The sequence below is a fragment of the Zootoca vivipara genome, chromosome 3 (assembly GCF_965207765.1).
Source record: "Zootoca vivipara chromosome 3, rZooViv2.hap1.1, whole genome shotgun sequence".
In the NCBI taxonomy this organism is placed as follows: domain Eukaryota; kingdom Metazoa; phylum Chordata; class Lepidosauria; order Squamata; family Lacertidae; genus Zootoca; species Zootoca vivipara.
The window spans coordinates 19,951,406-19,978,089 of record NC_142586.1 but is presented as its reverse complement, the minus strand read 5'-3'; the positions used below and the strand labels follow the sequence as shown (position 1 = coordinate 19,978,089).

Genomic DNA, 26,684 nt, shown 5'->3' with positions numbered 1-26,684 from the left:
TCATTTTACACTTCTCCTACGTACGCTGAGAAAATCTTTCACAACTTAGGTCCCATAGTATACTTGTTCTAGCAATATCTGCTGCTTTTTCTGCATATATAGAGAAGGACAAGTATGTTCAAATGCTATCCCCGCACTTGCCACAATAAATCACATTGTAATATTGAACCCATATTTTCTTTGCTCCCTTTGAGTAAAGTATCTTGTTTGCAAAAAAAACAAACCTTGCAGGAGCATGCACAAATCTAGCAGGGGAGTGAAGACAAATGTGAAAACATGCCCTTTCCTTTCAGCACTCATGTTTACCAGAAATGAAAAGTCCTTTCAGCATAGGACTTCAACTGAATCATACACCTTGGCTCATTTTACATTCAACCCCACATTGTACTGTTGCAAGCGCAGGATGGCAACCCTATGATTCGAAACGTATTTCATCTTCATTTCAGAAAGCAATTCCCCTTTCTCTGTAACATAGCTGTTGACACATCAGCATCTCCCTGTGAGGACTGTTAAACCGAACAGATGGGCTGATTATGCATTTACTATTGAAAAATTGTGTCAGTAGCAGATTACAATCCAGTTTGGAGAACAGTGAGATTGATTTCTCTTCCATGTGAGACTAGCCAACTACAGATCACGCATGAGGCTTATGGAGTAAGCAAAGTTCACAGTTCCCCCTCTCTTCCCGAGCTAGCCTAATGTGATCCCAGCTCAGCAAGAAATGTTAACAGTTCTGTTGGCCAGCTGTCATTCAAAATGTTCTGGGTAAACAAAAAGAGCCTCAAAGTCCTTTGATGTTGTACGCTGAGTATGGATGCAAGCAGAGATCATGTCTGGCTCTCAGTTAATACAAAAGGAAGCCAAGAGTGGAATCAAATACTTATCTCTTTGGTGGTTTGAAAATCACAGTAACATTTTTGTGGCATCCAATGCAGCTGGACAGCCAGATTTTGCCTGACAATCAAATAAGCTTGCTCATTAGGAATGAAGGGGCGAGTTTCCCCCTTTTGGTGGGGGAAATAAGCTGGCAAATAAAGGATATTTCAAATCCACCATCTTGTCACACCAGATAGGTTTAGATGAATATAGCTCTAGCGGAGCTCACACACTATAGCGAAAGACACACAGACAAGAGATGGATTCTTTTGTCATCTGATAGGCAGGAACTCATTCCCATTATATTCCTTGGTATGATCAAGTGGCTGAGATACAACTTGGTACCTATTGCTAAATAAATAAATAATGCTGCCTTCTGAGTGGGAAAGGCAATGGGATGCCTTTAATGAGCTCAAGAGCTGATAGTCATTCCTCAAGTTCAAAGGAATTACACATGTAAGCTAGGTTGGCATCCATTGATTGTTTATTATTCTCTTACAGCTCCCATTACCAACCTGCCCCCCCCCCCACTGCAGCTGTTTTGGACTTCAACTCCCATAATTTCAGCCAGCACAACAGTGGAAAGCTAGGGGTGATGGGGCTTGTAGTCCAAAATAAATTGATGGCACCAGATTGGTGAAGGCCATCTTATAGTATTGCTGCAGTGATGAATCTGCGGAGCTATTCTCCTTTTCCAAATCACATGTCAGTTTTTGTTATTTGTAGTCTCTGCTTATCTATAGGTAGGAGGAAAAGTGGGGTGTTCAAAAGAGGACTATAGTGAGGGTGAAGACTAAAAGCTACAGAGCTTTTGCAAGCAGGGGAGAACTTAGACCTTATTTCAAATGATGGTTGTTGTTGTTTTTTTCATTTCTTTGACAGGACCTATGTGCATGTCAGTTGAATTCTATATAGGGCACACATGGTCTTGGGAATGAAGAATGTGGCCCCATAACTTCTGGCACATTTCAAATTCCATGCATACAAATAATATTTCCTGGTGTTAAAAAAAGTCATCTCCATTTCTCTTCATTGAAACAAAAGACTTGATGCTCATTTGAAATATCCTGAAGTCAATGCAATTCGTCATCTCATTATAGATTTCCCTGCTGGGAATAAAGCACATTTGAGAACAATAATACATTGCCAGGTAGGAAGAGTTATTACCTGTTTTTTTCTTGCAGTTTTCCTATCTCGCTGGTCTGATCTGAAATCTGCCTTTCTAGTTTGATAGTTGAAATTGAATGCGCCTGAAGCTGAAGCTCAAGCCTTGTTGTCTGATTCAGTACCTACATTTTGAGAAAGGCAATCTTGAATCACATTAGAAATAATTCAGAATAATTTACAAATTAATCCCGTCCTAAAATACCTGTCATCACTATTTACCTGAATGAAAGAAAAGCTAAAACCTCTTAAAGGTTTGATAAAATGTAAGTGACATTTACTTATGTCTATATTTGCAGAAGACAAGTTGCAGTTTATGTGGGCTGTATCAGTCTTGTGTGTCGTGACCTGAGCTGTTCCCAGTTTTATGAATGACTGACGGCATCCACAGTTGTGACAGCCATTTTGTGGATATGGTGGTGGTTTTCAAAGTTGCCACACTGATCGGAGTCACTTCTAGGTCACTGTGGGTGTACCTGCAGATAGGGTTTGTTTTTCTTTCTTGATTAATAATTCCATGGTTCCACATTAGTATGATACCCGCTGCTTATTCTTGAAGTCTCAAGAACAACATCTGTTTTTAAGAATGAGGCAGCAAAATTGTCACATGGACTGTTGCTTAGCATTCCATTCTGCTGCATGCTCTTCATTGTGTTTTAAAATAACTCTTTTAATTCATCAGAATTTGGCTTCAGTTGGCAGGAGGAATTTATTACTCACATCCTTCATGTTGAATGGTCATTGAGGACATGTTTTCACACTTAAGGGTATTTCCAAATTGTTGCAGAGGAATTCATTCATTAATTAGAAGATATTACACACACACACACACTGCCCTTTATCATATCAAGTTCCAAGGTAACAGACAACACAAAATATTAAGAAAAGAGAAGATAAAACTTCAAAACGTACCAAAACTTACAAAATTAATTCACTAAAGTCTATTAAAATGCCTCAAAAAATCAAAATGATTTTGCCTGGTACCTAAATTAAAGCCATGTTGGTGCCAGTAATCTTCTTGCGGGGACATTCCATCACTGAGGATACACTGCCAAGAAAACTCTTTTCCTTAAGTAATAATATTTGTCCCTCTGGTGAAAGAGGAACATAGGAAGGGCTTCTGTAGAAGATCTTAAAGAGCAGCAACAGGTTGAAATGAAACACACACACACACACTCCTGAAATTTGGGCCCCATACCATTTTGAATTTTAAAGTAGGAACCAACACCTTCAATTGGGCCCCAAAATAAACTGGCAGCCAGTTCTTTTAAAACTGCTGTGATATGGGTAAATTAGGCAGCACTAGTCAATATTCTGGCAGTCTATGCTAACTGAGGCTCCTGAAGCTTCTGAGAACTGTCTTCAAGAGCAGCTCCACAAATAACAGATTGTAGTGACCCATTTGGGAGATAACCAGAGCATGGATCACTGTGGCCAGAAATGGTGTCTTTGAAAGAGTAGTTATTTACTTAATCCCCTTACACTGTTAATTAAACCCAGGACAAACCCAGTCACCAGCACAAATATTCAGCTTCTAAGCTAATCCTAACTATAAAAGCATCCTTCAGACATATAAGTTTGCAGTAGTGTGACATTACACATGGTTTGAAACTGATTCACATGACTTTTAGGAAGCGGTCAAACAAATGTTTCATTTACTCTGCTACTCACACTTTTGACCTTGGACATGAAAAATGGAATGAAGCGGGGATGATTTAGTATTGTTCTGAAGTAGAGATTTAAGTGTTTCCGTCTTTTTAGGAAGCAATATTACAGCGCAAATATAGTAGTGATCTGAGAGTCATTGGGTAGCAGAACCCTTTCCCTGGTGTACTTAGTTTACCACATATGGTGAACTACTACGTTGGAAGAACTTTTGAAAATATAACCTCACACCGTCAATCTGAAGTGGTGCATTCCAGAATTTTCTCACCTTGTTTTCGGTCCTGTATAGAATGCTTTTGGTTCTTATACTAACCAATCGCTATGTGCTAACACTAGGTTTTCCCTCCCCAACCACCCTTCACTTCAGTTTAAAAGTCTGGAAAATAACTGTAACTATGCACAAGCTCCTCTCGAAAGCTTACTTAGCTTATTCTAAGAATGTAAGGAGTTCTGAGATGAATTTATTATTTCAGAACATCTATATTGTTTTTTCTGTGAATATAATAGTTTGCGGTTACTCCATAATAACCATATTTTTGGATGAGATCTGACTTGAAATCTAAAATGAAGAGCAATTTTTGTTGTTGTTCCAATCTGAGTATGGGAATGTCTCTGTTCCCCACAATTGATTTGGGACTTGAACAACAACTTGAAAAAAAATGTGACAATTTATTTTTCTTTGTAGCTTCCTGTTACTCCCTAACCTTTCTCCCACTCAGTTCAATCTTTTGATTTACCCTGCAACTAAATTATAACCATTGAAATGCTCAGGCTAATCCAAGTTCCATTGCAGACTATGCCTTGCATAAGGGGTGCATAACTTAGGTCACTCCAAGTTTTTGCAGCCTGAGTGCTGCAAATTGGACCCAGGTCTGAATTTTGATGCTAGTTCGGATCAGAACTTCTCGGTTTCAAACATTAGTTTGACCACTGTGCTGGTGAATAGGAATAACAGTAACCTTCATGAAACACTTTGCAAATTAGAGAGCTATATAAACAGCAAGCCTCCATCTGCAGTATACTTTTAAAGCAGTATCATACCATGTTAAACAGTCATAGCTTCCCTCAAAGAATTGTAGTTTGTTGGTGCTGGGAGTTGCAAGGAGACCAGTTTCCCCCTCACAGAGCCATAGATCCTTATGGATCCTCATAATTTTTATAAGATTATCCCCTCAACAATTCATAGAAATGTATTCTGTGATTGGTTGGTTGCTTTGTTATTATGTGCAAAACACAAAGAGCCACGAAGATTTGTGACTAAGATCAGGATTTTTGTGGTGCTGTCAAGCGTTGGAGTTATGATTTATACTGTGCAGTCTACTATTGTAAGTTTTACCGGTAATTGACTAATTAGTAGGGCTGGGCGATAATATCGTCCAAAACTGGTTTGAAATCCATATCGTGATATCGGTTTCATATGGCAATGTATCGTGAATCATGATATGTGTGCGCAATGCAAAAATCATAATGTTAGAAGAAAATGTGAAGCCAGCCAATGTCTCTATATCAGGCATCCCCAAACTTCGGCCCTCCAGATGTTTTGGACTACAATTCCCATCATCCCTGACTACTGGTCCTCTTAGCTAGGGATCATGGGAGTTGTAGGCCAAAACATCTGGAGGGCCGCAGTTTGGGGATGCCTGCTCTATATAGTTCTATCCTTAGTTCAGACCTTGTGATATATCTGTTCATCGCATCGTTTAGCTGGTGATATATCACAATGTTGGAAAGCAAATATTGCCCAGCCTGACCTAAAGCACACAATATAGGGCACATGAGTCCTTTGAGTTCAGAGTTAGCTTCAGCTTGAACGACTGGTACTTACATGTGCTTCAACATCTGTTAATTTGCGGGTCTGTTCAGCGGTTTGATTTAGCAGATTTGTGCCGATTTCAATCATTACCGCCGTCTGGTTCTGCACTGCGTTCTGCTGGATCTCCACCATTTCTTTTTTCATGTTATCCTGAATGTAGCTTTCAAGCTGCATGTCACAAGAAGAAGAAGGTTTTATGTTCATGCGCTGTTTTGTTTATTTATAAACATGATTCTGGGTCGATTGCAAAGCATTTCTTAAATTACAGATGTTTCCCCTCCATTTCGCGGGAGTGGGGGCGAGAGAGTTTAACAGGCAGAACAAACAAGAGATCAGCATCTGGAGATGCCTGAGCCAGCTCTGCCATTAGAAAGGGGAGCCAGTCCACTCAGGTAGCAGGTGCTGGTGGGTGCAAGACAACTGCAGGCCCGCACTGTTCCCAAGGCCCCCTTGCACACCCATTGACAGCCTGTTGTTTTAGGTGGATGCTGTCTTGTTACCAGCGATGAAGTAATATGCAGCTACTAGTCCAGTTGAGTCCTATATGTAGAAAGTGGGCCACCATTTTGTCTTTGCCTCAAGCAGCAAAATGTATTTGACTGGCCCTGCTAATAGCTGCCAAGTACCCCGTTTCCCCGGGAAACCCCCGTTTTTTTCATACCATTTCCCGGCGGTCCCCCGTATCTCTTAGTCTCCCGTTTTTCTCCCTTATATTCTCCTGCCAGCGGCCATTTTTTTCCCTGCTTTGCCCATCTATGGGCATCGAAAATGGCGTCGAAAGTCGCGTCTACGCATGTCCAGAAGTGCGTAGACGCGACTTCCGGTGTCGCGCGGCTGCCGCTCCCGAATTCTGCAGTCCGGGACTTGGCAGGTATGATAGTAACTGCTAATAGTAACTGTCCCGATAGTCAATGTAGAGACAGGGGGGATATGAAAGGAGCATTTCATATGGATCTGGGACTTGTCAGCAGTTAACTAGCCAGGTATTCTAATCCACTCCATCTTCACAGTACCCATCCAGTGCAAACTAGTCACTACCCACCCAGAAGCTGGTGTCGAGTGAGAAAGGGTCGATTTGTTACACTTCCCATCTGTCTCTATGCTCCCGTATCTCTGCCTGGTAAACTATTTTGTCACAACCGCCCCTTATTGAGAAAATGTTGGGGTGCCTTTCTCTTTGATTTTTTTTTTTAATGTGCTTATGCATCAGCCTGAACTAGAGCTTTCCAGAATTCTTTGGTCTCCAGAAATTCAATATCTCAACAGAAGGGGAAACATCTTGAATCTCGTGTGCATGCTTGTAAGGGCACAGATTATGGATGCAAGACAAGCACCATCAATTTGATGAAACAATAAGTAACCTGTGTTTCAGAAGCTCAGGCTACTTTACAGTTAATACATGAGGCAGCTGGTGGTAAAGAAGGGTTTGGTCAGGAGCAGGTGGTCAGTGTGGGGATAGAGTTGCAAATGTGCATGTATATATTCACCTGTGTGTCATTGGGAAGAGTTCATTGCTCACACACTTTGAGAAGTTTAATTGACTTTTGATATATGGCTGCTTCCACCCATTGTCACCTCTGGTGGCACTGCGCTGGTGTTAGCAACAGTGGGAATTTCATTTAGATATCAGAGCAGCTTAGACAAAGGCTTAAGAGTTTAGTCACCTTCCTGAACCAAGAGTTCAAATGTTTAAGAGCATCTTACACCTTCATTGTTAGGGATTAGACAAGAAGTCTGGTATGCTGTAACAATGCTGTTTGTACATTGTTGCTCAACTTTTAGACAAACAAAACATAAAAAGCAAGGGTGAGAAATGACGTCTTCCTTCTAGGGATGCCAAAATAACAACTGTTTCAAAAGGCTCTCTGGGCACGTCTGCATAATAACTGTTTAGCAGGTCTCGCCAACACCATAGTCCAAGGCTTTAATTAAGCTTTTTATTTAAAAGGATTAAAAATCCTTTTTTGTATTATGGATTAGCAAGTACAGTGACTTTGCTTAGACCTTAAAGTCTCTGAAAACTGATTCTCTCCCCCCTCCCAATTTTCTGATTTCTGAGAGATTTTCTAAGGTCTCTCCTGTCCCCAGCCAAGTTCTCAGCAGCTAGAAGCACTCTCATCTCTCGCCATTCATTTCCCAACTCAAGCTAGTTATTCAGTAAAGTCTCATTCCGAATGGGAAATATTATGCTTAATTGTATCTCCTGACAATATTTGTGGGCCATGACCTTTTCTTCTCTCTTCCTTCCCATGTTGCCATTATCTCCTTTGAGCTCCTCTAAATAGGAAAGTGTTTTTTATGTATCGTCTTATTCTAATGCCAGGGTATGCAGCAATGATGTACAGTATGAGGTTTTTTTGCTATAAATCTCTGAATTGCTTTTATTTTGATTAAATTGGTTCTTGGGGCTTACTCTTAAGCACACAGCCCATCCTAATAAGTCCTTTTTAGTGCTGAATTCATTTCCCTGGATGCCAGAAGATCATATATAATCACTTTTTCTTCTCTGAAACCCAGATATTGTAGACGATATCTGGGCTTAATTTAGACAGCTAGTTACAACTTTCCATCTGAAGATCCTTCATTTTCACATTTACTGTTTGTACAAAGCTTACAGATTGTTCACCACCCCAGTTTTGCTTAACCATAATTTAGTGGCCTTTAAAAGTTGCCTTGTAGACTCAAGAAGGATAGGTCTGTTGTACTTTGTTACTTCCAGGTGAACTGGGAGAGGTGACAGTGATTGGGGGAGTTCATCCCCAATTCAAAAGATTCTCCAGCTATTTCTCTGGACCTTACCTAACCTGGGGGAAATACATGGCATGGACTTGTGTACTTTATGGTTGTTCAATCAAAACTGTATGTACTCAGTCTAGCTGCATGTACTCGAATGTGTCGAGATGATGTATTTAGAGAATTATATGCCACTCACCTTCCCTCAAAAGACATCATCTCAACACTTTCACCCGGGGAATAGGGACTGGACTGCTTACAGTTGCAAGGAAATAAAAGGAAACATACAGTTTAGTTTGAGTACATACCATTCCTTGAACACCAGTTGGAAGTACATTATTAATCATTTTTAAAATAAGAATGGATTTGCCAGTTCCTGTCTGAAATGAAGACTCTCCTTGAACCTTCTTGTTTACGTCTGTTTCAAAGAACAAGTCAGGCACCAGACTAACAAATGGGTTGTGCTTTTCTTGAGACATTTTAGTTGCTCATCCATGTGATTTATAATTCCACATTGATGAGGAATAACTAAAACCTCGCATTTATGAGGACTGAGTTTTCCATATATATGCATTTGTGTTCTTGGCAGCAATGATTGTTGTATGCGCAACTCTTCATTTTTGCCAACTAAGTGCCACCATTTTACAGAAAAGCACAAGTGAATGCTGAAGTACACGATGCAGACGGCTGGTGGGAGGCATCTCACTGGAACAGTCATAAAAATTTAAGCTTGAAAATACTGAGTTACTTGGAGATAATTAGGCTGGAATTTAGAAGGTCCTGGGAATGTGCATTGGAATTCCTGACTTTTCCTTAAACAGCAGATCCTCATACACTCCTTCAGGATGCCCAATGGCATGAAGGGAAAAGCTGCTGTTTGAAAGCCCATTCCCTCTAGTTGCCCATTTCCTCAGATCCCAGCCTGAAAACAAGTATTGAAGGAACTGCTTTAGGTACCCAAGCCTGAGGGTATTTGGTTCCAGGTTGTCTTGGAGATCAGCCTTTAAAAAGTGGGGGCTTGATTCTGCCTCCTTGATGTACTCTAACATGTCCCTTCTGTGGATTAACAGCAGAAGAGAATTTTGTGAATGTAAGGTCTAGGGTGAATAACAATGGGATGGATCATAGGCAGAGAGTGTTTCCTTTCCTGGAAATCCTTTTCATCCCATCCCATAGCCTTCTCCCTCCACCTCCAGCTACCGCATAACATTAGCTTCCAGACTTTCACATTGAGTACTGTAGTCCAAAGTTGCAACAGAGCTTGCATTTGAACCCAGATCTCCTTGGTCCTAGTGCAGCACCCTAATCATTACAATAGAGGTGAGAAGTACAGTCATACCTCGGGTTAAGTACGCTTCAGGTTGAGTACTTTCAACCTGGAACCATCTGGAACGGATTAATCCACTTTCCATTACTTTCAATGGGAAAGTTCGCTTCAGGTTGAGTACGCTTCAGGTTAAGTACGGACCTCCGGAACCAATTAAGTACTTAACCTGAGGTACCACTGTAACAAGTATTAGCCCCGCTGAGGGGTGGGACATGGCAGTGGAAAGGAGAAAATGCTGCCAAAAGTCATTTGCTCCCTTCATCCCTGGATTCTGAGCCTATATCAACTGCTCTTGAAAGTCTTGTCAGTTATAAAAGCTTCCACTGTGCCACACAAGGATGCGGGGGTTGTTGTTGTTTGGGGGGGGGCACAAGCTCCCTTCATGCAGAAACTTCAAGTAGTTCTTTGGTTCCTAGGCAAAGTTTATTTTCTGCATGTGGCTTTTGATGCTTCTTCCCCTTTTTATCCTCACAAAACTCTGCAGGCAAGTTAGGCTGAGAGATGGTGACAGGCCTAAGGTCACCTGGTGAGCTTCACTGCTGAGGGTTTCCTCAATCCTTACCCGGCATTGCAGTCTAACTGCTGCACCACACTGTCACTCTGAAGCTGTATTCCAATGAAGGCTTGTTCATGAGAAGTACCTACTTTTTGGTGTTTTCATGGAATCAGCTCCGGAGTGACCCAACACCAAAAGATGGATCTGACAGGCTAAGTAAGCAAATAAACAGACAAACCTGGAACAAGATTGCGAAGTGGAGTAGCTGGGTTCACTTCCACCTGCAATCTTATCCCAGGTTTACTGAGTTTTAATATCAGCAGATGGGCCCAGAAAAGTATAGCTTTGACAAAGTATATTTCAGAAAGTTCAAGGCTATAATACCCATCACTCAGTAACCTTATTGTCCCTGCCTAATTTCATGGTGCGTGTCTCAAATTCAGTCCTGAGAAACCACATACCAGAACAATTTTGCATTATGTGGAAAAACGTACATGTAGTCTTAGAAAAATCTATGAATTTGCTATAGGTTACTATGATGAGTTGTACAGGAACAGCATGCCACAGTAATATGCTGGTTCAATTAGAGGCTCCATCCCCCCACCCCACCCCACAATTTACAGGTCATATAAAACCAGAGCAGACATATTAAATACATGAGACTTGGATAAACAAATAATAGTAAGAAAAGGTAGAACTACATAGGTGAGTTAAGGTCACTTAAAGTTTCGTTTCTTACTTTTATCACCAATAAAGCACAATTAATGTGCCCACAGCATTTCCTACTGGCTTCTGTTTTCTAATGCAAAGCAGAATATTAAAGATGCAAAAAGGTTTATTGAACCACAAAAAGCACAACCTTTCTTTAGGGGCATATCTTAAAAAATAATAATAATAACACCTCTATTAAATTTACTATGAGAGACATAATAGCATTCACATTTCTTTTTTCTTTTTTAATTGTAATTAGCCGGCAACATTATTATTACTTAAAACAAAACAAAACATGATGGTGGCAATTTATTATTCTGAAAGTGTTCACAATTGATGAACTGGAGTGGCCTTTTTAGAAGCTTTCTTCAGTCTAGGAGGCAGGATTTTTGTACACTATTAGGCATTATCATAATTGTGTGGGTTTTTAAATATGTGCAACTTGTTAGTTTACCCTTCTGTAATGCTGTTAGTCCAATATTCTAGGGTATTATAATGTTAATGAGGACTTCATCGTTTTTCCCCAGATTATTCCCCTGAAAAACTGTTCAGTTCAAACTATGTGGACTCCCAAATTTTTATTAGTTGAACCTTCTGTGAAACATTAATAGTATGCCATCATCCTCTTTCAATGGTTTTCTTTTCTTCATAGCATGTTGATCATGCTGTAGGAGTTAGAAAACAATAAATCTAATCTGGAGATTTTTTTCTGATGGAAAAAGAGGATATTTGGCCATTTCAAGTGGTGTTCTAAAGTTGCTTATGATGTCCTGTAAAAAAGGACAGGGGTGTGAAATATATCTTTATATTCCTATCTCAAAAGAGGCCAGAGAACATGGCCCCACTCCTTTTTTTTTTCTTTGCAACTACGTTATGTGGTAGGGCCTGCTGGGAGAGAGAGTGAAGTCACATCTGCCCCATATATTTATAGCACATGGTTTCCCCTAAGAAAACATGAGAACTGCCGTCTACACCTCACAGGGCTACAATTCCCATTACCCTTAACAAACCGCAGTTCCCAAGATTCTTTTGGGAAAGCCCAAATATATGGTGTGCATGTGACCTGGAAATTTTTCACTCCATCAGAAAACAAATAGTATCTTCTCACCACCAGCCATCTCCAACTTGTTTTCGTCAAGTCTTCAGTCAGAAGGGCCTTGGCAGATTACCATTCCGGCGTACAAGACGACTGGGTGTATAAGACGACCCCCAACTTTTCCAGTTAAAATATAGAGTTTGGGATATACTCGCTGTATAAGAAATAGGACCCAGTGTATAAGCCGACCCCCGACTTTTGAGAAGATTTTCCTGGGTTAAAAAGTAGTCTTATACGCAGGAATATACAGTATATATTCTTGGCAAAGGGCAATGCGCAGTCACTAATTTGTAACCTATCCTTTGGGATAATCATTGGTCTTGTCTCGGTGTTGGATTTTTTAAAGTCTGCAAATCCCAGAGAGATACTGTGCAGGAGATACATGGAATAACTTGATTTTGAGAAGGGGCCATAGCTCAGAGGCAGAGCGCATACTTTTCATGCAGACAGCGGCTTCCCCTAATGCTAAAGTCACCCAGTTCTTGGAAGCTGGGCAGGGTTGGCATGGGGTGAATAATACTGTGGACTCCTTCAGAAGCTTCTGACCTTGAAGGTGGTGTGGAAAAGTGCAGGATTACTAAGGTAATGTGAGAAGAGTGCCCAGGATGAGTCCCACTGAAAATCAAAGATCTTCCTATGTATAGAGTCATAGCTTGGTGCTGTGATTTATTTCAAAACAAAGCCTTGCATTTATAGCAAAAGTCTAGTTTAAAGGAGTAGGCCGAGAGGGGCTGCCATTCTCCATGGCCTCACTTTCCGCGTCATTGCAGTGGGGACTTCAGCATTTCCACGCTGTTATCATATACATCCAGTCTGATCTACCAGCTGCTTCAACAAGTATATTCTTAAACCTTCTGAATTCTGTTTGAAGTTTATAGGGTTTAAACACAGAGGTTCTTGCTTCAGTAGCTTGTTGACTTTGAAAGGGGACACCATGTTTTAGCAACTATCTTTGGCCACGTCCCCATGCGTTGTGGAGGGGGGGGATTCAGCTGCCATTTATTATTTCACGTGAACAGGAAAAATATGGTTCTTAGCTTGCTGCTTAACTGTGTTCTCATTTTATATAACGTTTTAAATTCATTTTATGCCAGTGCTTTGTTGACAGGGTCCCCTGCCCACAAATCGTTTATGATACCCTCTTTAGATACTGGCTTTAGACAGCTGGGGAAGGGCATGGTTTTCCTAAAAGCGCTGGAAGTCAGGCTTATGGATTTCATTAAGGGCTTCGCTTTCCCCTGAAGCAAATGTCACCCTCTATCAGCTTGCCTGTAATCCTTTCAATTCTATTCTGCAAAGCTTAAAATTAAAAGAATTATACTTTCACAATTCACTTCCCCCCCCACAAGAGCCTGTTATTTATTTTCTGTCTCTTGTTTTCTGTCCTCTTAATGTTAGATAGCTACATGGATATATTGACATAGATAGATAGATTCCCAGTAACAAGAATTTAGTCTTGTGAAATTTGCAGCATAACAAGTACATAACTCCAGGCTGGAAAAGAGTCAATTTAAAACTGGTTTGCTGCCCTTTATAGTTCGGGCAGGAAGTCCCTGTAGACCTCTGTTGTTTGTCAAGAAAAAACAATCCTCTTGAGAATGCAGATGGGAATGCTTGAGAAGCCTACAGTATTAATTTTATATACAGCCTGCTGAGAGCGTCTCTGTCAGTCCAGACCTCCAGCTAAGCTTGCCTCTCTTATCTCCTTTTCCTGTCAACAAACAAAAAAGGTGAAAGTAACTAAATGAAAACTAGCTAGACAGACATTGGGATACATTGGAAATGCTCAGGGCAACAAGCATATGTGTGTGTGTGGCATGTATATAAGCACAGAGATATACCTTCCATAAATTTTAAGTGATAACTCTTACAACAGTAAACAAAAGATGGAAACCAAAATGCTGGGGAGGAGATTATCTTAATGAAAACCATTTGTGTGCTAAATTGAAAGGAAAGCTACCGTCTTTGAAGCCAAATGTCTCAACTATGTTTGATTGGTTATTTGAAAATTCTTTTTTGCGATGGTATTCTGTAATTCCGAAGGCTGGAAAAGTGTTACTTGGACTAGCTATTTATTGGTTCTTGAAAGCACCCATTGACCTTAGAGTTTGTTTTGGCAGTACTTGTATGCATTATGAAATTGTGGGTCTACCCAAAACGTAAGAACTGGGTCTTATACATACACTTTCTCTCTGCATAAAAGACGTCACTACTCAGTATGAAAAATTCATGGGGACCCTTAAGTAGGGAATAAGCCCCACTGGACAGAAGAGATTTACAGCCATACCTTGGGTTGAGTACGCTGCGGGTTGCGCACTTTCAGGTTGCGTACTCGGCGGACCTGGAAGTGTTTACTTCCGGGTTCCGCCACGCGCATATGCGCAGGAGCATTCTGTGCGCTTCGCGCGTGCGCAAAAGTGCTCTATCGGTGCTTCACACATGCGCTAAAGCGCCACTCGGGTTCGGTACTTTTCGGAATGCAATTAGCACCCCGGAATGGATTGGGTACTTAACTCGAGGTACCACTGTACTTCTTAAGTTGAACAAATATTCATCATCTTCCCCAAAGGCCTTTCTCTGATTACACTCCGTACCTTCAGAGGTCAAACAGGTGATCTGTGGTTAGACCCAGACTGTGGAATCTTCTCTGTCAGCAAGTTTGGTGTGTGTTTTGTCTGTCATCTTTGAGGCACCAGTCAAAATCCATCCTACCATGGGTTTATTGTTGATTTTTTAATTATTTATTTATCTATTGTTATTTTAAATTATTTTATCTGTTGTTTTAACTGCTAGCTCTGCAGTTTTGTTCATATAAGTTTATTGTTCCAGGATTTGTTTCTTACTTTATTTAGTTATTTCATAAAATTTATACACTGCTTGAATGTTAAAAACAAAAACCTCAAGGCGGTTTACAAAAAAATAAAAATAAAACAATAAAATAATCAATAAGGAGAATTAACAACAATTACTGAAGACTTTTGAGAACATTAGATGCAGAACAAGGTATGGTACAGTATCTATGTGAAAAATCATGACCTTTTAATCATTCCACAGCATTCCAAACATTTACAATATTTCTTTAAGGTTCTGCCTTTGGAACAAAATGTGTGTGAGAATTAGGCAGTTCCTAACAGGCAATATGCCAGACTCAGCATATCACATTTCCGTATGTTGTGCCCACAACGGCTTCTCCAGTTTGCAAACATGCCCATGTGCCCACAAAGTTTAGCAGCTCCTGTTTTCAAGCATCCATTTCACTGTGGTCACACGAGCTCTTAATGGAATGCCTAGTAAGAAAATCCTGGGAGCTACCTGAAGTATGCTAACATCTGAATATAGGATGAATTCCTTGGTTTGGATACTAATATGCCATAATCCATAATCAATTTCCTCGTATAAAAGAGTAGCTTGGTATATGTTTCACTTTTTCCTACTGTTGGAATGAACGCTGTACTTTTTACAGGATTTGCTTTTTCTTAAATTACTCATATAACTGAACCAGCTTGGGTATTTGCGTTGTGCCAAAAAAATTCTCCTGCAATTTTTGACATTTCTCCATCAGTTAATGCGGGAGGAAATTATTAACAGTGAGAGAAAAATGTCAGTGCAATTCTCCTAGGAGGGACGTAAGCTTTCTGTTGTGCCTGTGTTACTTTTGAGGTGTCTAAGGGATGTCTAAACCACAGAGCCTAGGGCTTGCCAATCAGAACGCCGGCAGTTCGAATCCCCATTATGGGGTGAGCTCCCGTTTTTCGGTCCCAGCTCCTGCCCACCTAGCAGTTCAAAAGCACGTCAAAGTGCAAGTAGATAAATAGGTACCACTCCAGCAGGAAGGTAAACGGCATTTCCATGCGCTGCTCTGTTTCGCCAGAAGCGGCTTAGTCATGCTGGCCCGAAAAAACTGCGGACAAATGCCGGCTCCCTCGGCCTATAGAGCTAGATGAGTGCGCAACCCCAGAGTCGTCCGCAACTGGACCTAATGGTCAGGGGTACCTTTACCTTTAAGGGATGTTTAGGAGCATCCCTCCTCTCATTCTCCAAATCACCTCACCAGTGATCTGTACTCTGTGGCTTTCCCAGGTTCCTGGGCCTCAATAAAAAAAAGCCCGTTATGAGGTAAACTTGTCTCATGGGCCTTTTTCAGATCAGGAACCATGTGGTGCCAGGGGAGGCTGCAGAGTACTAGAGAAATGTTCGTGGCGAGTGGAGGACAGACACCACACACCATCCCCAGCCTCTTCAGAACAACTGAAATTCTAATAATACTGAACTTTAAAGAAAGTGAGGGAAGGACAGCACTGGTGTTAAGAAAATGGCAGGCACATAGTACGTGCAACAAGTCAGAAAGCTGTTGAATTTCCAATTCCCTAATAGACTTTGTCAGCCATCGTCATGGCTAAGTCACTGGTTTATTTTTCCATGTAAAATTGATTTCATTCAGCTCAGTTTCACCACTAAGAAGCATTGAGAGATTCCACCTGGGCAGAGCTTAAGGCAGGCATCCCCAAACTGTGGCCCTCCAGATGTTTTGGCCTACAACTCCCATGATCCCTAGCTAACAGGACCAGTGGTCAGGGATGATGGGAATTGTAGGCCAAAACATCTGGAGGGCCGAAGTTTGGGGATGCCTGGCTTAAGGTTCACTACGTGCAACGTAAAACAGAATAAAGGGGAAACTCACACGTAGACTGTAACATTACTGACCAGCTCAGCTCAGCGGAACAGCTTCCCATCTGATGTCAAGGGGATGAGTAATTCTATCATCTTTAGAAGACATCTGAAGGCGGGCCTGTATAGGGAAGCTTTTTAATGTGCAATGTTTTATTATGTTTAATATATGTCGGAAGCCAACCAGAGTGACTGGGGCAACCCAGTCAGATGGGCGAGGTATTATTGTTGTTGTTGTTGTTGTTGTTGTTATTAATTAGGAAGCTGTGACCGTTTGCTGCTCTCCATCATGTGTAATGTAGAAAGAACAGCGAAAAGCATTTTCTTATGCATGTGGGAAGGTCACATTCCTCAGCTGCAGATCCCCATTTCGCATCACGCTCAACGTTAGAGCTTCTGGGGTGGTTTTGTGGGTGCATATAGGAGAAAATTAGGGAGAAGGTGAGTTGTGCAGAAATCCTTTCCGCTCGTGCACAGGGATCTTTGTATCCAAGCCACAATGCCTAATTGGCGAGTTGAGCCCACTTCTATTTATGCATCACAGGATATAAATTGCCTTCAGAGATAATTTTATATGCCTCCAGCCCCTGACTGTGAAATGCCTCGCATTCTACTGCTGCCTGTTTTTGTGGAAAGCAGCTTAGTTGGTTTGGCTTTTGTGCCGGTTTTTACACAGCAATAAAGCGACTGCTTTGATTTCCCAAGCATGCTGCTTGTGTTTTAGCTTCCTAAGGGTACCTATTTGCTGGTAGCCAAGCATTAGACCCAACTTAAACAATATTGCACTTGAAGGAAATTGCTCTCAAAAGAACACGCTTTGAAAGAATATAAATCGCTTTCTGCCTGCAGCCCCCTGAGCACAGCATTTCAGAAGCTACCAAACTATTCTTCCAAAAGTTCTTATTGACCTTTCTTAAATATTCACAGAGGTTGTTACGCAACAGGTGGACAAACGTTTCTCAAATATCTGCAATGTTTTCTACTGTGGATGCATGTCTGCTATTGAATAAGAAACTTTTTTGCTAGAGAAGATTGGAGCAACTTGCAAAGGCAGAGACAGTTCAGTGCGAACGAGTCCCATATGTTCCCAGCTTCTTGGATTTATTCTGCCCAATAATCAAATTTAAGAACAGAATTGATAATAGTTTACTTTAGAATAGTAATATATTCTGTCTAAGCACATAACGTAATAGTATAAATTTAATATGTTATGAGAACCTGCTTGTTGCATTCAGGTCTTGCAGAAAGTGCACCTCATTTGGAGCTAAAATGATTACTTATAGGTTGACTTAGACAAGTGATGTTCTACCCCCCACCCTCCCGTTTCTTTCTTTCTTTTTTCTTGGAAACTTTTCCATCTGGCTAACCTGCTTTAACTTCAAGAAATGGGTCAGTCCAAAACCTACAATTTCTAAGCAATAAATTTAAAAAGAAATGGGGCAGAAGTCTAATAGGATTCAATCTAATAATGGAATAAGTGGATCTGGATGTTGAAAAATATACTTACTTCTTTAATAAATGCAAGCTTCAAAGCCTCTACCCAATCATTTCCAATGGCATCTGAAGCCACACAGGCCAAGCAAAATATATAAAAATAATGTATGTTAGATATGTAAGATAGGGTAATTCATCATGAAGTATGCAATTTCCATTTATAGTAAATGGAAACTGTATACTTCATTATGAATTACCCTGTACAATAAAATCAGACTTTGTACACATTGTCTTGCCCTGTATGATCGTATGGAGTTACTGCAACAAAGTACTTAATGTCATCTATAACACCATGCATTATCAACTTATTGAAACCCAAAAATAATAATATTTTCCAGTTTAAAGTTTATTTACAGTTACCGGTAGTAGGAAGGTTACTAATTAGTGTAATAATGTTAGGATGCCATAGGAGTAAGATCCCCACCACCAAGCTCCCTCAGTATGTTCTGATTATCCAAATCCGGGTCATCTTTGATACCACCTCCATGTATTTTCTCTGTCCAATTCTATATGACACATTTGCACGATCTCAGACAGTCAAGCATCCTTGGCAATATGGGGGAAATAGCCCAAGTCATGCAGTGGCATAACCTTGGTGCTTCCTCCTAGAGCCTTATTTGCTTTGAAGATGCTTGTTGCATTGGACCATTTGCTTCTCAAAATCCCTGGTTGTGTGGCCAATTCAAGTAGAAACTAGGCAGAGTCAAGAAACTCTCAAAACAAGGTATATGTGCCAATGAACTGAAGTATTTTTTTAAGACAGCAAATGTTTTCCACAGGTTTTCTTATGCATTATGTATCTGTTCTGGATTTCTTTTTACCTCTTCTTCACTTGGTCATCTTCTACCAGATTTTGCTAAGTTTTAATATGCCCATACCTGAAGAATTTGTACCTTGCTCTGCAGCTCAGAGACTCATATAGTGTAATGAATCACCTAGATACCCTCTTTGTATAGAGAGAGAGAGAGGTTTCCAAGGTCAAAATTGCCATCCACGCCATTTGTGATGGCACGTATCAAAGCTGAACATTTTCGTGCTATTGAAAACTATGTGGTTGGTGGCATTTGGTGGTACTGTCAGCTAGAGACAACAGTACTTTCTTTAACTGTAGGCCGGAGACCAGCTCAAAGGAAGCTTGGATAAAAATAATCACCAATGGTTTTTCATCACCGTGGAGGATTATTGGTAGACAGGGGGAAGCGGCATTGCTGACATCTTGCTGTCTGGCACAGCATCCAGATGACATTTGGATGTATTGAACTAGGACTTGGGAAACCAGGGTTCAAATCTCCACTGAGCCATGAAGCTCACTGGGTGACTTCAATCAATCAATATACTTTCTTCGACCGATAGTCAGAAACAAAAAACATTTCTCAATACAAAGATAAACATATAAAACTGAAGGCATCAGAGGGATACATAAAAATATAAAAATATAAAACTGAAGGCATCAGAGGGATACATAAATGGGGTATGACCGCGCTACTAAACCTCCTACAGATAACCCACATCAAGACATTCGATTATACGTTTCCGACACTTGAGCGCCAGGAAGAGGAATTTAGCCACTGAGAAGGTTATTTTCCCAGTGGGCTTGTTTAGCAAATATGCTGCCTGCCGTTCTCTTGGTCGGGAACTAAACTGAGATAAATACGGGTCTATAAGATATTGCCTTAAATCATTATAAAAGGGACAACTCAGTAGAATGTGTTCTGTGGATTCTACTGGGTGACTTTGTCCAGTCACCATCACTCAGCCTAATCTACTTCACAGACCTCTTTGTGAGGATGAAATGGGAAGCAGGAGAATCATGTATGCCACCTTGAGCTCCTTGACAGAAAGGTGGGATAGAAATAATAAATGGATAGTAATAACTTGCTAAATTAGGCTTGCTAAGATATATAAGACTGAATCAGATAAGTGCTGGAGATGCAAAGTGGTAGAGGGAACGTTCTTTCATATGTGGTGGACCTGTAAAAGGGTAAAAGAGTATTGGGAAATAATCCATAATGAATTGAAAAAAAAATGTTTAAAAGTACTTTCAAAAAAAAAAACCACGGAAAAAACCAGAGTCCTTTCTGTCGGGGGTAATTCAGAATGAAATTCCCAGGTGTCAAAAAAGGTTATTTATGTATGCCACTACTGTGGCCCGTGTTTTGTTAGCCCCAAAATGGAAAATGAGTGAGGTGCCAACTAAAGAAGAGTGGCAACTTAAGCTGATGTAATAGCTTGAAAACAGTACATAAATAAAAATAAATTTTGCTCCCTTAAGGAAGCCTCCACCCACCAGAATAATTCCAAATCTCGCCAAATCATTTGCACACCAATTCCTGCCTTCATCTATTTCTCCCACTTCTATGGTGCTGCTTGAAACAGGTCACTTCTCCCTGCTGTATGAAATCTGTTATGCTATCTCTCATTCTTGTACACCAAACAATGATTTGAAATAAAAACCACTGGAACTATTTTGTCTCATGGCTAATAAATTTTATGCTAGTGTGGAGCTTAACACACAACGGATTGGCCCGTGGGGTCTCCTCACATCCCAAAGATCTCAAAATTTTGTTAACTAAAAATTATGTTAACAGCTGTACTGTAACAGTGTAATAGCTGTATAGTATGGTATGTATTTTCTCCATTAGAATATTAAAGGATTTGAAAAGGTCAGTGATTTATTTACATCAGTTTTTTCAAAGCATCTAAAGTTTACCCAGTGAAGTGAGCCTATTCCACTCAGGAAGCAAACTGGCCAATTGATGTTATACAAATAGCTTAAAGTAAAAACATAATAATAAGATATATATTCCAGGCTAAAACTGCGTATTATAAAAAGGGTCTTCTGCTGTACACATCAGTTGTTTGGAATTTTTGTATGCGGCCTTTTTAAGTAGAAGCTCTTGCACAACTTAACTAAAATACTTTTTGAAAAAAAGAATGTTTTCCCACAAAGCTGGACAAGCCCAGTGGTCTATTTTGTGATCTAAAATAGGGTGTGTTGAACTTTGGTCCAGTCATTTTAGGTTTTGTCACAGGAGCTCCTTCGTGGAGCGCAGTTGAGTGAGATGTTGCCATTGATCCATCTGTCTGAATGGCAGTTACATCAATAATTGTAATGAATAAGCTCACCTTCCATGTGCAAAGTAACAGGGGAGTGAAAAGTTTGCCTGAAGTTGTGCTTGTTCTCAGTTCTGTGCTACTGAACAGAACTGTTCAAAGTATGGCAGGGAAGCCAGTCAACAGACCACTCAAATGCTGAACACAGATGAACATGCCTGATAACTGAGTCAGAGCCATTGTCTATCTAGCTCACTATGACTGGTTTAACTACGGTAGCAGTTCCCTCTCCAAGGTCTTTCCCAGCCCTGTGATCTGAGATTCTTTACTGGGAAGTCCCAGTGATTAAATGTGAGACAGTGAAGCATCTACTCTACCATTGAACTGAAATTCCTCCACACCTGGATGCCTGCTACTCTGAGCATGGGGAAATAATTCCAGATATTCCATGTAGCCAAGAATGAGTGTGCAGCCATGGGCATCAGTTCCTGTGGGCTGAGTCCTTTTGAGCTTGTCTATATTTCAGGAGTAGGGGCCCCCCATGCCCCCAAAGTACAAAGCCAACTGCAGCACAGCTCCAGTGGCCAGCTCCTTGAGTCAAAGCAGTCTCCTGCCAGTGACGGCACCAAGAGGAGGTGGAAGATGAGCCGCTGGGTGTTGAAGCTGCATGGCCACCAGGTTCTGTCCCTAGCTCCTCTCAACATCCAGACACCATGTGTGTGACATGCAAACCGGTGCCTCTGGTAGCAGCCTTGCTTATTACTGCATTTTGATGTCACCTGACAGCAATAGTACAAGTGTGTGAGTGAATGAAAGTCTTCTGGAGATCTGCAGGAGTCAGGGTCATGCTCCCTGATTTAAGACTGGGCATTACCAGGCTGCCAGCTTTCTCAAGTGAGCGTGTTGCTGTCCATTTTCTCAACTGTTTAGCGTGCAACTCAAAACAGGAACAAAGCCTTTGGCATTCAGGAACACTAGGAGACCAGCCCGTTAGAGAGTGAGTCATCATAGTGGTCCTGCTCTAGATTGCCAGGTAGCTGGGGAATGATGATTGCACATTTGTGTAGTGCACTGCTTTGCATCCCAAATGCATGCTGTGTTGCTGCACACAGCTTCACCTGTAAAAGAACCAGGGAGATGCCCTGGTCTGTGTGGCAGTGTGCATTTGGTGACCTTGCATGCAGCTGTGTTGATCTCCCAGAAGTCATGCAGATGAACCGGCTGTCTCATTGCAAAACCATATGCATCAGTCAAACAACTGGCTGTCCATCACAACCCAGGCCACCTTTCAGACAGGGGCAAGAGAAAGAGGACAGCAGATCCCATGGCCTCCTCTTTTCTCAACAATAATGACTCTCCAGTTATTATCCTTAGATTTTTCTTTTCTTAAACTCCCTTTAGGCGGAAGGAATTCTAGTCAAGTCAAGTACCTTTATTGGCATCACAGTATAAAACGTTTCAGATCACTGGGATAATTAAAGGACAAGGGTGAAGCTGTCAAGGGTTATAGGGTCACACTGTGGTTGTGTGCACTAGATATTCTGCTATGCCTGGTCTATTTCCCGAAGGGATGGTTCGTTGGGAACCCTTTCACGTAAAATTGTGGCTAAAAAGGAAGCTACTAGAACAGTGGTATCTTTGCCCCGATCTGCCAGGAGAAACCTCATTTGATTTCTCCTCGGGGTTGTGGGCCAGACGTCCAACATTTTACTCAGCATCAGTTGGCGAGGTCTGCTATGTAAAGGGCAATCTAAGAGAATGTGTTCCATTGAATCTGGTACTTCTTGGCTGCAGGCACACAAACGGGCTTGATATGGAGTATGTAAGAATCTGCCTTTAGCCACTGCAGAAGGGAAAGCATTTAATCTCGCGAGCATAAAGGCTTTTCGGTGGGAAGGGAGTAGTAAATCCTTTAGGTATTTGGCACAGGTTCCGTAGGGTGTTGTAATACCTAAGGCCTCCAGAGAACAAGATCTCGGAGTGGAAGGAACTCTATTCATGCTTAAAGGCACTTTGTCCTAGATGCCCGGATGATTATAAACAAAAGCTAGCGCAGGTCAATTGCATTTGCTACGGCATTTGCATTTGCTATGAAGAGGGGGGTGCACTTTAAAGCTTCCGGGAGGACCTGGCCTCTGAAACCTTACAGAAGACAGCAGTTTCTGCAGATAGCTGAGTTCTTTATTCCCTGCTCACTGATCAAATTGTGAGCAGGGCTATGCCAGCTAGTCCCACCCCTGACATCAAACTTGCTGGCATGTCCTGTCCCCTGCGGTCTGTGCATTTGGCATGAAAGTCTGCAGCAATAAAGCTTGCAGATATATGTGAAGGCTTCCACACAATTGGGTTCCTGGTCCGCTGAATGCAGAGATGGTTTAAGGCAAGCCAGCATGTCTGATGTTGGAGGTGGGGCTAGCCAGGTGTGGCACTGTTCGTGCTACATGTGCTAAATACCTGACTATTGCCTGGTGAGATATAAGTGGTATTTAATTGATCCATTGCCGGCCCTCCTTCAAAAAGCCACTTTCACCACTCTGGGTAGGAGAGATACTTTGTGGAGTATGAAACCAGGGTTGCAAATAGGCTAGGTTGCTCTCCGTGAGAGATCTCCCAAATGCTTCTCTCCCATCAAAACTACAGAGGAGCACACTTCCATCAAGGCAGCCCATACACAGCCTTCATTTACCTTTGCATCGTCAGCAACCATTATGCCAGTCTCATCTTGCACACTCCTTTGATTACAAGGCCCTGCACTAACTGACAAGCAGCTGCTGTGCCTTCCATGCCGATAAATAAACAGGTTCCCTAGCAACACCCACACCTTCCTTGAATACTACAAATGCATCTTGTGGCTTTTAATTACTTGCTCCGTATCACTGATGTTCATAGAATCATAGAATCATAGAGTTGGAAGAGACCACAAGGGCCATCCAGTCCAACCCCCTGCCAAGCAGGAAACACCATCAAAGCATTCTTGACATATGGCTGTCAAGCCTCTGCTTCAGCAGAGGATATACTAGCAGCATGGAAAACAATATTACTGTAATACACATTAGGCTGTCAATATGCTGAGATGTTAGGGAGGAGGAAATGGGAAGAGTCTGGACAAGGAGCAGAGATTCCTCTGTATAACAGACATGAGGGGGGAAACAGGCCTTCAGAAGTGAATGTGAATCTGCACAGCTAAATGTCAGTGTAGGGCAGGAATGTCCAAAGTCCGTTTCGGGGGCCTAATCCGGCCCGCCTAATCCTAAAACAGCTCAACAACTCTGGGGCAAAATCCTAAAAAAGCTCAACATATTCAATCCTTAAAAAAAGGTTAACAACTTTGGTCGGCCCTCACGGCCCTTCATCAAATCTGGCCCTCTTTGAAAAAAGTTTGGACGCCACTGGTGTAGGGTTCAGGGAAGTAGGGGCATATTTGCCAGCATTTGGCCAGTTTGAGTGTATATATGTAAGTGTATGTACATTGAATAAAGTTTGTGTGCAAGAGTCTGCAAATATTTCTTGAGCCATTATTTTTGTGGGCATCTCCACAGCTGGTTTGCACGGTCCTTTCAGAACAGCTAGCGGAAAGTTAGTTTACTCTCCAGCACAGATAACCTTTAACTATTTCGTGCCTCTCTTGAGAGGGTAGTGCATCTCATTTGTCAACATTCCTAGCTGTAATAATGTAACTACACGACCATCAGAGCTGTCAACCCCTTCGTCTGATATGTTAGGCTATTTCTGTGAAGCAGCTGTGAATCAAATTAATGGCTGTACCTGTTTGCAAACCACACCAGGGTAAAAGCCTCATTTTTCCATATCTTGAACCTACTGCAACTGTAGACTAACAATGGCAATAGTTGTTTCTTGGAAACAACATTATATTATCAAGTATTTTAGAAATTGATTACAAGGGAATGTAATACATATTGTTTAGCCTATAACGAACTCAAGCAGGCTTTGTTTTTCTCCTGCAATATTGGGAAGACTTAAATAAAAATGGAAAATTCCGGGGTTGTGGCATACTTAAAAGGACTACTATTGTGGTGCAGAATCTTATATGCATTATAGGATACTACTTCCTCTTGAATTGTGATTTGCTGGAACATACCATAAGAAATTAGCCTGTTCTTTTGGTATGCCAGATTATTAGTTTTGCTCAGACGTCAGACAAATTGGTATTTTTAGAAAAGGGGTTTTAAAAGATATAGGAAGATAAGGTGGTGCGCTAATAATAGTACTAGTCTCATTTTAACTGCAAGCCCTTCCATGGTGATTGTGGTTTTCTAGGAACGTCTGAAACACTGGCCTTGGTTTTCTGTTAGTTTCCGGAATGCACAGCAACACTGACACCTTCCAGCTTCCTATTGTGATTGCGAGGCATCCACAGTGATTTCCACTCTCTTCCATTCAGACAGTTTGGTGTCCATTCAGAAACATAACATTTCCTTTTGATGACTGATTGAAGGTGGGAAATGTGATGCTGTGTGAGGATGTAGAATGCATTTGAAACAAAGCTTTTGTGCATAACTGGTGCTAGAAAGATTTTTATGCTGGCAGCGTTATTTCAAGCACCCTTCAAAATTAAGTGGTTCCTAGGGTTTAGGAAGGCTCACTAAAGGGAAAAGGGGAAATTAAAATTGTCAGATTTCCCAGAACCAGTTGAAATGGTTACAAAGTGGCATTCAAGGGCATCCATGTATTATGTACATTAATTTGCCTTAGCATAAAAGCGTTTATAAATAATGAATTGGAATGATCCCTATGGATTTTTCTTCATGTTATTTTTATTTACTAGGTTTCATTAGAAAGACAGTTTGGGACATAAGTTGTTTGATGATAATGAGGGTAAAATAGCATAGGTGCCACATGTTAAAGGAATGACAAGCCAAACACAAAACCAATGCCATCCAATAAATAGTTAGGGTTTTGTTTAACCCAATGGACCTTACTTCTGCACGATTGCATTGTCAGTTGATAAAATGTAGAAATAGAATGTTTATTTGTTTTTTAAATGGATTGACTGACCTCCAAAGGCAAGTACCTGGTTTTAATGACTTTGCTAAATGTGCTTGTCATAAAGAAATTCCGAGAGATTTATAGGAAAAGGCAATAAATAAAATTGCTGACCTGAGAAATGTGCTGTGGCAGTCTTGCAATTGATCCTGACTCTCATAGTTATTTTAGTTTTTTACTTAAAGTAAAAGGGTGGGGGTGTAGAATGTAAACGTTTTTGTAATTCAGTGTGTGTAAATATAAAAACAATGGACATAAACTTGGGTTCTGAAACCCTTTTTCTATCCGTCTATCTACCTACCTACCTGTCTATATGAACGGTGGCATGACATTTATGTTAAACATTTTGCAACTTGAAGTTCAATCTTACCAATGCCTACTCAGAAGTAACACTCATGATGTTCAATGGGACAGTCTGCATAAGATTGTAGCCCATCTGTCGGTCTCATTTAACTCAATAGGACAGACATACTTTTGAAAGGACATACCTAGCATCGTTCTGCTAGATACACAGCTATTTAAACAAGCTTCCCCAAAGCATATTTTAGATTATTAAATGCAGTTTTAAATTGTCTCACATAAC

The 26,684-nt window shown here is 41.0% G+C and overlaps 2 protein-coding genes across 2 annotated transcripts in view; one reads left to right on the top strand and one right to left on the bottom strand.

The window, feature by feature from the left end:
• Positions 1–26,684, top strand: part of MCPH1 (microcephalin 1) — a 99,364-nt gene that overhangs the window by 40,104 nt on the left and 32,576 nt on the right. The window lies entirely within an intron of this gene.
• ANGPT2 (angiopoietin 2) overlaps positions 1–26,684 on the bottom strand; it is a 44,851-nt gene that overhangs the window by 15,819 nt on the left and 2,348 nt on the right. Inside the window, exons 2-3 of the mRNA XM_035109952.3 lie at positions 5,531–5,686; positions 2,044–2,165 (exon numbers count right to left, since the gene is read on the bottom strand). Coding sequence (XP_034965843.3) covers positions 2,044–2,165; positions 5,531–5,686 — 278 coding nt within the window. The remainder of the gene's footprint in view (positions 1–2,043; positions 2,166–5,530; positions 5,687–26,684) is intronic.